General features: G+C 33.7%; 1 protein-coding gene across 2 annotated transcripts in view; it reads left to right on the forward strand.

The window, feature by feature from the left end:
* The window catches only part of MMP16 (matrix metallopeptidase 16), a 303974-nt gene that overhangs the window by 147114 nt on the left and 140292 nt on the right, over positions 1-16568 (forward strand). For both annotated transcript variants that reach the window (XM_077876326.1, XM_077876325.1), the window contains exon 3: positions 5543-5665. In XM_077876326.1, the coding sequence (XP_077732452.1) occupies positions 5543-5665 (123 nt within the window). The remainder of the gene's footprint in view (positions 1-5542; positions 5666-16568) is intronic.

Here is a 16568-nt window from a genome sequence, read left to right on the forward strand (position 1 = left end):
TTCCCCTTCTGGAAGGTGAAAGGTGAAAGCTTAAATGAGAGCTGACACTAACTGAGCTTTTTTTTTTTTCACATTGCAGATCATGGAGGCTTATTATGTCTATTCTCTATGGTCAAGTTTTCAGTAACTTGGTAGTTTCAGCTTGTGAATGACGTGTGTCCATGCAGGTAGTTCATTAGTTGATAGAAAAAAGACACTCGGGCCACGAATGAGCTGTCAGGCTATCTACACTTGGAGCCTGAGTTAATTTACTTTTAAAAAATCTTCTTCACAACTCCTGGACTTTGTTCTATGAGTACAAACAAAACCTAAGGATTTTTGAAGTCATAAAAATAAGTATGTTTAAAAATTTATAAAATGATATTTTGAGGACAACTAAAAATAGTAGATATTACTCTTCTCTTTCATTAGAACATGGAAAAGTCTGGAGTATAGAAACCTGCTAAATATATTATGCAGCTGGATGAACACTTTTCTTCCATTACAAATCCATAAAGCACAAGATATAATTTTGTGAGTTTTTTTTTTTCTCGTGGTAAAGGTAGGTGTATGTCCACAGATCCACTGTGTGGTACAACTCTCCACTCCGAGGGACACCTTTCTGATTGTATGTATTTTACTGAAAAGCTGTCTTCCTGGAGCCCCACTACTGGGGCACCAGGTGTGCAGACTAAACCTGACGGCATGTTTTACAGTCATGCAATGAGTGGCCCTGAATGTTTGACTTGAATACCCAAGTCTTTAAAAAAAAATTACTGAAACCAATGGACACTGTTTCATATACAGTGGCTCTTTTTACTGCAGATTTGTTTAGAAGTTTGTGGCTACTTTATTTACATAAAAGAGTAGATAGTGTATCTGTTGATACCTGTATTATCAAAATATCAGGATATCTTTGTTTTGAATAATGAAGTATGTTAACAGATAGGTCAAGGTGAACTGAAACATTAATATCAGTAGGCTTCTACTGCTACTGCTTCTGCTGCTAGTACAGCCACTTCCTGATGGTTGTAAAATAATAATAAGTATTATAAGTTGATATTCATAGCCATTACTATTTGCCAGGCACTGTTCTAAGTGTTTCACATGATATAACTCATTTAATCCTCATGTTAATCCAATAATATTATCACTTCCATTTTGTAGATGAAATGGAGAAACAGAAACAGTAGCCAAACCAACGTCACAGGGCTAGTGAGTTGGTGGAGGTCGGGTGGGAGCCTTAGCAGCCTGGCCTAGGATCCCTGCTCCTAATGTTTGCAATATAACCCCTCTCCAGAACCCTGATTTCAGATATTTTTCCGTTTTAAGTTCAGTTAATTTAAAGAAACCGCTAATGATCTGCCCAACTAATTTGAAAATGCTCTGAGTTCTAAACAGTTAAGTCAATACTGCATATCAGTATTACATTTATGAAAAATGAGGTGGTGCCATAGTATATATACCTCAAAAGTACAAAATGACTTTCTTGTAACCCCCTACCCCAGTCCCAGTGCCCATTTCCATGTCTTTGTTTGCTTTGCAACATCAACTTAAAATTCTTAGCAAATGAGTCAATCAAGAAACACATGTATATGAGCTGTGTATTGACACACAGAAAAATAAGTATGTTATAGCAATGGCACTTTCACAGAAGAAGCACCGCTTGAAAATAGTGCACACATGTGCATACACACACACACACACACATTCTTGTCAACCCATGTTTCAGGTGATACAGTTGTTACTTTAGGTGAAACAATCAGTCAATTCTACTTGTACATATAGAGTTTTGCACTCTCATGTACAAATATACATGGGTTTTATCAAACTGATGTATAAATGACAATATTCGATTTATGATAATTAGAAGTACATCCCAGGGTCAGACTCTACCTGAATAACAATATTAACTTGCCAACTTTACCTTTAGTATTAAACATTTAATACATTGATGAGTCCTGTTAAGCACTAATCATTATTTTTATCCACCAAGAACTGTAAAAGTTTTAGTAAAAAGAACCTGACTCCTTTATACATGACTTCTATATACATGAAATTAAAGAATAATTTAAATGTCTGGAGTCAAAAAAGACCTGAAAACCAATTTAGCTCAGATACTAGGTGTCATATTCAGTGGCATGATGTGCTTCAGTCATATTTTGGGGATTTTCCATAATTTGATAAATTATACCTGCTAATATCTCTGTGCCAGAATATTTGGGTACAAATATTGAAAAAGTTAACATAGTGTGTTCTCGGCTCGACCAACCCTTAATATAAAAGAGTTCTTTGCATTAAGTTACTCATCAATATTAGATTATTCCTATTCTTATGTTTGCTTCTTACACTTAAGTCATGTACTTTGTGATTTAGTTTTATATAAAACTGTCTACACAATGTCCATGCAATAAGCACAGACCTTGTTCAAGGCACAGACCTGGGAAGAGTTACAAAGTCTTCAAGAAATGTGGATAGTAAGGCAGATCAGCATGTACAAAAAAAAAGACCTGCAGACTCCATTCATTTGCTTCATTTTCCTTATTGAAGATTTCACTGGGTATTGGCCCCATTCCTGGCTCTCTGTTCTGACTCAGGCCGGTGGAAGATAGTCACCAAAATTGGAACACATAGTGTAATCCATGCTGTGTTAGGGTGATAAACTGTACCTGTGTGAATTGAATAATGAATAATGTTTAGGATTCTCAGTGTGAAAAAAGAGAAAAGGTTATTCCAAACAGAGGTCCCTGCATTACAAAGGCAGAAATGGGTTTAGTTCTGTAGGAACCTGAGTGGATCTTGGAAAGTAGGGGCACAGGGGATCCTCCGTAAGTAGGCCTGAACCAGATTCTTTCTATAGAAGCACTTTCATGTCCAGAACATACAGAGAACACATCTGTGCTCTGGAAAGATTTATGTTTAGGAATGAGACGGAAGGAGGAAGGCATTAGTGAGAAAGTGAAGAGAAATTTTGGAGGCAAAAGAGATTGCCTTCTGATTGATTAGATGTGAGGAGAGAGTAGTGGAGGATACTGCCTGGGTATCTAGCTTAGGCATTAGAAGGATGTTAAGACTTGGCTGAAATCAAGCATCAGAGAAATTGGTACAAATCTGGGTTGGAAAATCATTTTTTTTATTACATGTAGAATTAGAAGTGTTGACAGAGTATCTTGACAGGGATATGACAACACTTAAGACATTATATAGTAATTTTTTAAAAATCATGCATGTCTTATCTATAGGCTGTGAACTCAGGAAGGGCTTCTTGCCTTATCTTTTTAGTTACTTTTTTCTTTATATCTCTTAGCATGTTATAAAAGCTGAAGAACACTGTAGGATGAATGAATAAGGATGGAATGAGTAAATAAATGAAGAAGTTGCAACATAAGAAAAAATACATATTTAATGGGCAAAAGCCTAAGAAATATGTAAAGAATTCAGCAGAAGTATCTTTCAGCACAAGAATTTAATACTCATCCATAAAAACCCTATCCTTTGAAAGATGCAATGCTTCACTGAGAAAATTTTTACTAGATCTAACATATGCATGACCTAAAATGGAAATTTATATTAATAAATTTAATTTTCTTTTCAATTGCTACCTTCCTCTTTTAATTTTATTGATTTTTAAAGTAATTTTAGACAGTATGTTCTCATTGACAATACATTTTATCCTGACAGTAGGTAATTCCATTTTGTCAAATTTCATCCCGCTATCCATTTCAAAATGATTTCTCTTCCCAGAGTGCTAACTTAAAGATTTTCCTTAGCAAAATGTAAGTGTAACCACTTCCCACATTTAGTAAATTTATTCATATTTAATAATTATATATTATTTATTCTCTTACTCTTTTAGTGAAATAAGCATAAATACCTGCCTTAGGAATATTACAATTTTTGCTGAGAATATAACTAATGAAATACCCATATGTAAAAGCCACTTAAATCATAATAATCCCCCTCAAGCTTAATATTTGCTAGTTAAATCTCTCTCACAGTATATAATAAAAACTAATGATTTTTCGTTTAAAAAATACAGAGTGTCCCTATCCACTTATTCATTGAACATCTCTTATATTCCAGGGATTGTACAAGGTCCTAGGAGTATATACATCCTCTGCCCTTGAATGTTTACAGTCTAGTGAAATATCTCTCAAACAAAGTGGTTTAGGAATGTCCTGGGGGTGTTAGTTAAAAATAGGAGATCTCCATTCTCAACTCTACAGAGTTCCAGTTCATAGGACCAGATAGCCTTGTAGGAGTTGGGAGAGTTTAATAAATGGAAAGCAATTTTCTGAAGTAACTTCACAATGCATTATAAACCAGGATGGGATTTGTTAAGTCTGATAACCACAATGTCTACATCATTACTGGGGCCAGAATGAAAAAGGAGAGACTTTTTTCAATACTTACTGGAAAAGTGTCATCTTTCTTAAAAAGCAAAAGTCGTGATTTCATTGTATGAAGTTATTGTTTATAAGAGCTAATTAGCTGATTTATCCATGTGACATGTAAACTTTTCAGAAATGAACACCTTTAGATAGTCATCTCTATAGTCAATTACTTTCCATTTAAAGAGCAGAGAAATTATAAACTATTTGGTGAAATAGAGCAAAATTTGATTCTTTTCTCATTTCTAATTTCTGAAGCGTGTAGTACCATGAAGATTCCGCATTAGCTTTGTAATTGTTAAATGTGCTAATGAATGGTAAAACCATTTTATGAGTCACTAAAGACACACTACTCAAAATCTTGAAAATCTTTCTTAGATAAGAAGCAAGACTACATAGAAAACAGGCCATTTGACCAATGAGACAGACTGTAGAAAAGAAGTTCTATAACTGTAACTATAAAAATATTAAAAGTTAATAAATCAAAGAGCAGCATATCATTTTTCTAATATAATTATGTTAAGCCTTATTTGTGTGATGTTAAACCTCATATCCAGAAAAAAAAAAGCATTGAATTTGGTTATTAATTAGTGATTTAAAACGAAGGGCTCTTACTTGTAAATTGGGGTAGTAATCAAGGGGAAAAGAAGAAAAAAATTGGAGAAAGGCAAATGTTATTTAAACAATTCACTTCTATGTGAGCTAAAAGAAAGAATAGAATATACCTCTCAAATCCTGAAATTTAAGATCATGTAATAGCTTTTAAAAATTGTTGAATGTTAAACCTGGAAGAGACCTTAGTAAAAATTTATTTTTAAGAGTCCCATTTTATGAACGAGACTAGGAATCAGTGACTTGCCCAAGGTCACAAATCTTGTTAAAAACAGATTCTAGTTAAAAGCTTGAGCGGACTTCAGTCTACAGTAAGCTTAAAATGAATTAGAGAAAGAAGAACTATCTAAAAGAGCTGAGTTCAAAACTAGTGATTTTTGATCATTCAGGGAAAAAAATGCACTTTCTACTCAGATTCAAATTGCAAGAAAACTGACAACATTCTTCTTTATGTTTTCCCATTTTTGTTATCACTGATAGATTAACTTCTCGATTGATTTCGTTTTGAAATTAACAAGTAGGGATGTTGGTAAATAACTGGAAAATACTGCTTTTTGCAGCTGGATGAAGAAGCCTCGATGTGGTGTACCTGACCAGACAAGAGGTAGCTCCAAATTTAATATTCGTCGAAAGCGATATGCATTAACAGGACAGAAGTGGCAGCACAAACACATCACTTACAGGTATAAGAACTAATGATGAATTACTGTTTTCTCCATTTTTCCACAACTATTTATTTTGACATCTTGTTTGACATTTTGTTTGGCTGACTACATGGTAACCTATAGTTATATAATGGGTTTTTTTAAAGATTTTATTTATTCATTTGGGAGAGTGAGAGAGAGGAAGAGAAAGAGAGCATGAGCAGGGTGAGGGGCAGAGAGAGAGGGAGAAGCATACTGCCCGCTAAGTAGGGAACCCAATGAAGGGCTTGATCCCAGGACACTGAGACCATGACCTGAGCCAAAGGAAGATGCTTAGCCGACTGAGCTACCCAGCTGCCCCTAGTTATATAATGTTAACATAGGGAATTGAGAACTACAGTTGAGAAGAGATTAAATTGCCCGTTTAAAGGCCTTGTAAATACTTCTTAAATACTTGGTCTCATTTGTAAACCATGTCTTCAAGCTTCTTGAAAGAATACTGAATTCCGAGGGACTCTGAGATGAGTATTGTAACACATTACATTCTTTACTAAGGATTCATAATCTAAGCATAATCAAATAATAAAGTTAACAAATAATTGTTACCTAAACAAAATGTCTTTGAATCTATTAATTAACTTTCAGTATCAGTTCAGTCATTTTACTTTCTATCTTTTTTGGCAACCATGCAGATGGATCATTGTTTCTTATTTTTTCTTCAATGAAGGATGCCGAAGGGATGCCAGTGTCTTCCAACCTGGAGTGACAGTTGCTGCTAATGGAGATGTTCCTATTTATTCATTAATTCATTGAATAGCTGTTTATTGAGTCTCAGTTTGAACCAAGAACAGTTCTAGGTTCTAAGGATATAGAAATAAATAAAACGTGGGGACTCCATTTGTCCTCTGGGAATTTACAGTCATGTGGATAAGTTGAACAATCCTATAAATATGATGCCTCTTATGAAAGGGAAAGCACAGAATGCAAGGGAAACATAAAACAGGGCTATCCAACCCATTCTAGAAAACCAGGAAAAAGCTTCCTGAAGAAATTACCTTTGAGCCAAGTAAACCCCACAGAAGAGGAACCCAAGTGTCAGACCAAGGGTCAAGGGAAGGGGCAGGGACCCTAAGGGGGAGGGCAGGACGTCAGAAATACACGAATAAAAGAAAGAAATGTATAGTTCTCATTCTTTGTATAAATAACCTTCATGTATGCTTAAAGATAAAATCTTAAACTCAATGTATAGATTTTCCAATACAGCTGGTTTGTGCCCTTGGGATTTATTTTAGTTATTTTGAGAAGACACTTTTCAGTGTCATTTTATATTCTTAAGCTAATCCTCCCAGATATCATGCTCCTGGGTTTTTATGCAACTTATTTCAGGTACTTCTGGAGGTAAGAGAAATCAAAGAGGAAGCATTCTTAAGCCAAGCGCGTGTAATAAATGCAAAGTAATGAAAGAATGCCTTAAGGAACAACAACAAAATACCCGCTACCTGTGTCTATTCAACAACATTGCACAGCTATTTATAGTTGTAAGGAAGTAAAAGGTATGAGGACTAATAAATGAAACTATCATTAGTAGGCTTGTATCACTTTCTATATAAAAAACATGGAACAAACTTTAGATAAGTTTCAGAAATAATAAAAGAATATGGCCAGCTTAAAAAAAAATCATTGACACATTTTATGTTTTAGATTTAGATAATACAATTTTAGGCTTAGGTAATATAATCTTAGGTTTACAGAAAAGTTGAACAGATAATAGAAGTAGTTCCCATGTACTATACCCCCCACCACATAAACACACTCATAGTTTCTCCTATTATTAAGATCTTGCATTAGTGCGATCTGTTTGTTTCAGTTGCTGAGCCACTGTTGCTATATTATTTCCAACTAAAGTCCACAATTACAATAGGATTCACTCTTTGTGTTGTAGTTTTATGGGTTTTTACAAATGTGTAATGTCATGCAGCATTGCAATATCATACAGAACACTTTGCCCTAAAAATACTGCGTGATACCTATTTGTCACTCTTTTCTCCTATGACCCCTGGAAACCACTGATTGTTTTAATTTCTTTCTAATTTTTCTTTTTCTAGAGTGTCATGTAGTTGAAACCAGACCATATAGAGCCATTTCAGATGGCCTTCATGCACTTAGCAATGTGCATTCCAGGTTCCTCCATGTTTTTCATGACTCTGTTGCTCATTTCTTTTACTGAATTATATTCCATTGTATACATGTGCCACTGATTGTTTACCCATTTACCTGTTGAACACTTATAGGCTGCTTTCAGTTTGGAGCAGTTATGAATAAGGGTGGTGTAAACATTCGTGGGCATGTTTTTATGTGGCAAAAATTTTCAATTTGTTTGTTTATAAATACCTAGGAGCATATGAAAGGGAAGGAACGGGATGCAAGAGAAACATAAAACAGGGCCATCCAACCCGTTCTAGAAAACCAGGGAAGGGGCAGCCCAGGTGGCTCAAAGGTTTAGTGCCTGCCTTCAGCCCAGGGCGTGATTCCTAGAGCTCCAGGATCAAGTCCCATGTCAGGCTCCCTGCATGGAGCCTGCTTCTCCCTCTGCCTGTGTCTCTGCCTCTCTCTCTCTCTGTCATGAATAAATAAATAAAATCAGAAAGAAAAGAAAAGAAAAGAAAAGAAAAGAAAAGAAAAGAAAAGAAAAGAAAAGAAAAGAAAAGAAAAGAAAAGAAAAGAAAAGAAAGAAAAAAGAAAAGAAGGAAGGAAGGAAGGAAGGAAGGAAGGAAGGAAGGAAGGAAGGAAGAAAAAGAAAGAAAGAAAGAAAGAAAGAAAGAAAGAAAGAAAGAAAGAAAGAAAGAAAGAAAGAAAGAAAGAAAGAAAGAAAGAAAGAAAGAAAGACAGACCAGGGAAGGGCTTCCTGAAGAAATGACCTTTGAACTAAGTAAAACCCACAGGAGAGGAACACAAGTGTTAGACCAAGGGTCAAGGGAAGGGGCAGGGTCCCTCAGGGGAAGGGCAGGCTGTCAGGAATACCCAAATAAAAGAAAGAAATTTAGAGTTCTCATTCTTTGTATAAATAACCTTCCTGTATGCTTAAAGATAAAATTTTAAACTCAGGGTATAGATTTTCTAATATAGCTGGTTTGTGCCATTGGGACTTATTTTAGTTATTTTGAGAAGACACTTTTCAGTGTCATTTTATATTCTTATGCTAATCCTCCCAGATAGCATGCTCCTGGGTTTTTATGCAACATAAAAGACCTCGGTTAACTTTGTAAGAAACTGTCAAACTATCCCTCAAATGGCTGGGCCATTTTAGGTTACCACCAGTAATAAATGAAAGCTCCTGTTGCTGTGCAGCCTCACCAGCATTTGATGTTGTTGGTGTTCTGGATTGTAACCATTCTAATAGATGTGTAGTGGTATCTAATTGTTGTTTTAACTTGCAATTCTCTGATGATATATGAGATTGAGCATATCTTCATATGTATTTGCCATTTGTGTATCTTCTTTGGTGAGATGCCTGTTGAGATTTTTCACTAACTTCTAATAGAGTTGCCATTTGAGGAGTTCTTTTTTAATTTTTAAGAGTTTTCGATATATTTTGGATGCAAGTCTTTTATCAGATATATTTTTCCAATATGTTCTCCTAGTCTGTAACCTGTTTTCTCATTCTTTTTACAGTGTCTTTTGCAGGGCAGGAGTTTTTATTTTGATAAAGTCCAACTTATCAATTACTTTCCTCTTTTAGTGTTTTAGTGTGCTTTGGTGGTGTATGAAAGAAATCATTTTCAAACCCACGGTCACTTAGTTTTTCTTCTATGTCATCTTTTAACGGTGTGATAATTTTGCATTTACAGTTAGGTCTATGATCAGTTTTGAGTTAGTTTTTATGAAAGGTGTAAGGTCAATGTCTAGATTCACTTTTTGGGCATGTGGATATACTGTTGTTCCAGCACTTTTGTTGAAAAGACCATTTTTTCTTCTTTGCCATCACTCTTGCCAAAGATCAGTTGACTGATGTGTGTGGGTCAATTTCTTTGCTCTTTATTCTATTTTTATTGTATTGACCATTCTTTTTAGTTGTAAGCTAATATCACACTGTCTTGATTTCTGTAATTTTATAGTAAGTCTTAATATCAAATAGTGCCAATCTTATGCCTTGATTCTCCTTCAGTATTGTGTTTTCGAGATCTCTTACTCTTCCATATAAAGTTCAGAACTGCTTCGTTGATACCTTCAAAAAAGCTTGCAGAGATTTTGACTGTGATTGCGTTCAATCTACGGATCAATTTGGGAAGAACTCATATCTTAACAATATTGAGTCTTACTATTCATGAACATGAATATATCACCACTTATTTAGGTCTTTGACTTCTTTAATCACAGTTTTATACTATTACTCATAGATCTTTGGCATAAACCTTAATCCCATCGGGATGCTATCACAAAATACATAGATTGAGTGGCTTATAAACAGCAGAAACTTATTGCTTATAGTTCTAGATACTGGAAGTCTGAGAGGTTTCAGTGTTGGGTGAGTTTGCTCTTCTGGGTCACAGACTTTGTGTTGTATCTCCATGTGGCAAACATGCTACAGATCTCCATGGGATACTGATCCCATTTGTGAGTGCACCACCCTCATGACCTAAGCACCTCCCTCCCATCTGCTATTACCATCATCTTTAGGGGATAGGATTTTAACATATGAACTCGAGGGGGATATAAATATTCAGACCATACTCACATATTTTATTGGATTTATTCCTAAATATTTCTTTTTTGTTTTGGTACTATTTATAGTATTGTATTTTTAATTCCAAATGTTTGTGACTGGTATATGGGAAAACAATTGACTTTTGTATATTAACCTTGTATCTTGTAATTTTGCTATAATCATTCATTAGTCCAGGATTATATTGTTAATTCTCTGATATTTTCTTCATAGAATCATGTTACCTGAAAAAAGAGTTGTTTTTTTCCCCCTTCCCAATCTGTGTATCTTTTATTTTCTTGTCTTATTGCATAAGGCAGAGCTGTCAGTAAAACGTCGAATAGGAGTGCTGAAGGCAAACATTATTGCCATTTTCCCAGTGTTTAAGAGAAAAGCATCTAGTTTATCACCATTAAGTATGATGTAAGCTGTAGGCTTCTTTCTAGATGTTTATCAAATTGAGAAGTTTAGCCTCTTCCTAGTTTGCTGCAAGTTTTTATCATGCATAAGTGTTGGATTTTATGAAATGCTTTTTCTGTGCTTTTTCTACATCTATTTATATGATCATATGATTTTTCTTCTTTAGCCTTTTAAATTATTTTAAAAGTAATTTAAATTACTTTAAAAGGCTAAAGGCTAAAATCCATTACAGGATTACATTAGTTGATTTTCAGTTGAACCAGTCTCTTATACATAGGGCAGACTCTACTTTGTTATGTAAATAATTTTTTTATACATTGTTGTATTTGATTTGCTAATTTTTTGTTGAGGATCCTTACATGTATGTTTATGAGGCATTATGATATATAGTTTCTCTTTCTCTTAAAGTCTTTATCTGGGTTTGGTAGTAGAGTAGTGCTAGCCTCGTGGAATGGGTTAGAAAGTGTTCCCTTTACATCAGTTTTCTGGAAGAGATTGTAGAAAATTGGTGTGAATTCTAAATGAAATGTTAGTAGACCCAATGCAACTATTTGGTACAGTTTTTTCTTTTTTCTTTTCTTTTCTTTTCTTTTCTTTTCTTTTCTTTTCTTTTCTTTTTTCTTTCTTTCTTTCTTTCTTTCTTTCTTCTTTCTTTTTTTTTTTTTTTTTTGGTGGTTATCAATTGTTAATTAAATCTAGTTAATAGATGTAGTCCTGTTCAGATTGTTTATTTCTCTTTGTGTAAATTTTTTATAGATTGAGTTTTTCTAAAGAGTTGGTCCGTTAAATTCTGTATCCATCTGCTAAGGCTACCATCTCAAACTAGCATAGCCTGGGTAACTTAAACAACAGGAGTTTAATTTTCTCAGTTCCAAAGGCTGGAAGTCCAAGATTAACATGCTGTCAAGATTGGTTTTTGGTGAGGTTTCTCTTTCTGGCTTACAGATGGCCACCTTTTCATTGTGTTCTCCTCTTACCTTTCCTCTCTGCGTATGTAGAGAGAAAGATTTCTGGTTTGTTTGTTTTTTTCTTATAAGAATGCCAGTCATACCAAATTAGGACCCCATCCTTGTGACTTCATTTAACCTAAATTATTTCCTTAAGCTCTACTTCCAAATGTAGTTATACTAGGGGGTGGGACTTCAGTTTATTTATAGAGAAGACCTTGTAGATCATTGGGGAAAGGATGGGCTGTTCCACTTACTAAGTTCTTCTGTAATAGTTGGGTATCCATACAGAAAACAATGAAATTAGATTCTTACCCCATAACATATGAAAAAAAAGTTAGTAACTATTGATTAGATTAATGTGTATAATCAATTTTAAAACTGCAAAATATACAACTCTGCATGTTGATATTTATTGTTTTCATTTCAGATAGTGTCTTTTTTTTCTGGCCTGATTTCCAGACTTAACAGTGTACCATGTTTATTATCTCTGCTACTTAGGTACTAACTACACCATTCACTTAAGAAAGAAAGAAACTGTTAAGAGCCATTATGTTCAGAACTAATCATAATTCCATTGAAGTTGTGTCCCTATACTGACAATTGTCTTGGCCAGTTTTGAATACTCAAATAATTAGATGTCCTGTAAACTTCCAGGTTATTGATAGGTGCATCATGTGGTTAAGAGTCCTATTTTAGAGTAAGAAAGATTTGGATTTGAATCCTGGCTCTGATACTTGCTACTTGTAAGACCAGGATTGAGTTACTGAATCTTCTAAGTCTCGTATTCCCTGTGTGTAAAGGGAGTATTGTAACACTACCTACCTCATAAAGCTTAGGAGATAATTAAGTCAAATCATTGTTGGGGGAACTCTCAAACACAAACAAAAAAATACCTCAACACAGTGCTTAAAACATAGTGCGTAGTAAATGCCAACCATTATCTTGTTTCGATTTACCAATTAACAGAAATTGTTGAGCATATTCTAATGGAATTAGAGAAAGATGAGAGTGAGAGCTAAGGATATTAAATTTTAAAGTTAACGTATGTTAGGTGTTAAGAACTTGTCCTGTGTAAAATAAGTACTGTATAAGCATTTGCTACTGCTTCTATTACTATATTTAGAAAAATAAATACAAAATATTACCTTTTGGCTAAAAAAAAATTACTCTTTAAAAGGATATCGGAAATGTGCCATTGCAGAAGGAAGCCAGGAGTTGGAGTCGGGGTAGTCGAATCTAGGTTTTATTTGAAGGCAAGCTCATTATGAGCCAACAGTATAGTGTGGCTCAGAAAGGACTACAATGAACAGATTAGATTGATAGAAAGCAAAATGTCCAAAGCAGTGATGTTGCCAATTTTTCTCTTTGCTTTGTTGGCCAAGCTTTACCTGATGTATCCTTTTCTCTTTGGTCCACTACATTTCCAGCTGCTTCTTGGCAAATTAAAATGCACCTCTAAAAAAGAGATCAAAATGCTACGAGATCTTGAAAATAGTCTGCAGGAGAAAGGGCTCAATATTAGAGCCAAGGATTCTCAACATGATGGAAAAAATATTTAAGGGAGAAATTTCCAGTTATTCTCAAATACTTTAAGGCTTTCAGAATAACCTAATATTTTGAGCTATTGGAAAATTAAATCATTCATCCTACAAGTCTTCTTTGTTGGAACCATATAAACCAAACAATTTATTCACTTGTCAGGGAAATTAGAGACCATTTGTGGAATGGTTGGAAAGTTAGATTATATAATTTTAAAATCTCTTCCTATCCTTAAAGTATGGAATTGGAAGGAGCCTTCTGTAATCACTCCCTTTAAAGGGAATGTCTAAGCTCCCAGGCCTTCTACTCCAATGACCTCAGGGCTTGATGCCTAGAAATGGGAACTTCTGAGGTTGTACCAGAAGAATCATTTAAGTACTGTTAGGGATATATATATATAACTTTGGCTGATACATAATTTACAACCTGGTAATAATTATAGCATAAGTACTGGTGGCCATTCATCTCTTAATTGAATCTTTATGACCGATTTTTCTTTTGGCAAATTTTGCTTCTTGGGTTATTAGATGTTGTTCATTCAATGAATGGTTATTGAACAACATTATGTGACAGCACTGGCAATAGATGAGTTAAGCAAGGCCTCCACTCTCAGAGAAAGTACAGTCAAATTGTGGGGACAGATGTGTTTAAGTGAATAATTGCAAAATAACATATTGCATGTAACTTCAGGACCTTACAGGAACTTCATTACATCTCAGAGACCATATCCATTTTATGCCCCTTAGGACCTAATAGAGTGCTGCTGTGTATTATGCCCTAAGTAAATAGCTGTTGACTAAATTAATGAATTCTTTGTAGGCTTTGGTCAAGCTTTATTCAAAACAATAATAAGAATGTAAGTAATGAGGAAGCTCATTTTTTATCAAAATATCTTTATTTCCTATTAAATATTGTATAAAATAAGCTTAGCCTAAGTTCTTTTTCCTTATAAAATCTAAATTCCAAAATAATATTTTATGTAGTAAGTGTCTCATGGAATATGTACTTAAATTGCCAGATGCATCTGTTTTTTTTTAATTTGGTTATATTACTATGTATTCACAATATATTAACTAATGTGATAATAGTATGTTATATTATATTATATGAATTAGTATTGATTTTCCTAGTAAATTCTCCTTTAGCTAACTTTGATTTTAAATGAATGTTTGTGTGACTCCTAAGGTTACACACAACAAGTTATTATTTTACTTTAATAATATATGCAGAGAAAAGAAACCTAGAGGTTGCTGAGGAATAATCAGTTCCTCCCCAGAAACTTTTCTTATACTCTAAAATCAGTGAGGTCATTGAATCTGATGATCCAAATGACTTCATAAAGGCTTCACAACAGGCAGTGAAACAGACACTATTTAAATTAAAACCCCAAAAATGCATACTTTAGTTTTCCTGACTTGGAAAACTAGCATCTTGCAAAATCACGAAATATTTAATGTAAGCATTTCTAGAAGGAGAGATTCCATATTCAATTTCTATTCTCTGACCATTTCTTATACTTAAAAAGGAAAAAGTGAAGCCACATCAACTATACAAACATAATATGAATGAAAATAAATAAGTCTATTTAGGGACATGTGGGTGGCTCAGTGGTTGAGCGTCGCCTTTGGCTCAGATTGTGGTCCTAGGGTCCTGAGATCGAGTCCCACATCAGGCTCCCCACAGAGAGCCTGCTTCTCCCTCTGCCTATGTCTCTGCCTCTCTTTCTGTGTCTCTCATGAATAAATAAATAAAATCTTTATAACAAAAGGTCTATTTAATTCTCTCTTGATAGGATATTATAATATTCTGGATATGGTTCTGACAATATGTAGTTTTTTATTTTTATTCAAACTTTCAGCAGTTGTCTACTTTCCCAGTTACAATAAGTTTCATTTAGTTAGTATACTTTTGTGTACAACTAATTTTTGTCAGTTGAATTGACTAATGGGTATTTATCCTTGACCGTACCAAACTAATTTTGACACAAGTATTTATACAACTTCTGAATCATAACTAGATGCTGAAGTAATCAGATTTTTTACTTCTTTTGAAATTAGAGATAAAACATTACCCTAACTTTGAAAAAGATTAATCGCTCTGTCAAAATCTAAAGGGCAAATCATTATTAATATATAGAGTTATTAAATAAATTAGTATAGATCCAGTGATGTTAAAACTAGAGAATTCTGACTTTACACAGTAATATTGGGCACCAAGTAATATTTACTACGTCACTTGAGGAACTAATTAGAGTTTGCTTCATTCAAAAGGACAAAACCTATTGCAGTAACCTTGTTTCACATTTCCTATAATATCTGTTCAAATGAACAAATGTTTGATATTTTCACATTTTACATTCATCTACTTTACAGAACTAATGAAGCAAAATAATTCCAACAGTGTCATCTATAAAGAAAACGCATATATATTTCAGTAGAGTTTTGTTAGTAAAGGTCTCATTCCCTCAGAATTTACCATTTCTCTGAATGTCAAATTCTCACACTTATAAAAATTATCCTAGAAGTAGTGTAGTAAACTTAACATCTCACTTACCGTTGTGAGACCTATATGTTTTTATTGAGAATTATAAGCCGGAATACCAGCTTCTTTTAACTTTCAATACACAATACAAATACCAAAATATTTAGTTTTTTTTCTTACTTTCATATTGAGGTGAAATAATGCTCTAATTTTGGAAAAGATCTATTACTGTATGAAAAAGTTAAAGGGAAAATACTCCATGATTAGTATGTAGAATAGTTATTAAATGATTGATATGGATTCAGTGCAGTTAAAGCTATGGAATCCTGACTTTACACAGTTACCTGGTAAGTCAGTTAACATATTTTTCCCTCACTACCAACTGTTCTGATGAATAAAGAGTTCGAAAAATTTCCACTTAATCAGTTTTATTATGTATGATTGTATAAGGCATGATCATTAACTAATTAACAATAACATTTATTAATTTTTTTAGGTAAAAGTTCCAAAATCTAGCAGCATAGAAGTTTAAAAGAATCTGGGAAATGGCATAATGAAAAAAACCTGATAAAGCCTTCAAAAAAATGAAATCAATTGTCTTAGTAGAATGAAAAGTATGTTCACTATAACTATGTTTATAGAAAAGCAAAGTAAAAACATTTTAAAATAAGCTCTATTAAGTGTTTGAAGCATGTTATTCATCTTATAGCACTTTTTTGTTTTGCAAATATATGTTAATTTTGTACATCATGTATTAGAACTACTAAGACTAACAGTCCTATTATTCTTCATCTCACATACCTTTGTCCCTTTATTATTTCAATTATTAGTAAATACAAAATACATCTTA

Source organism: Canis aureus, chromosome 28, assembly GCF_053574225.1.
Source record: "Canis aureus isolate CA01 chromosome 28, VMU_Caureus_v.1.0, whole genome shotgun sequence".
Lineage (NCBI taxonomy): Eukaryota > Metazoa > Chordata > Mammalia > Carnivora > Canidae > Canis > Canis aureus.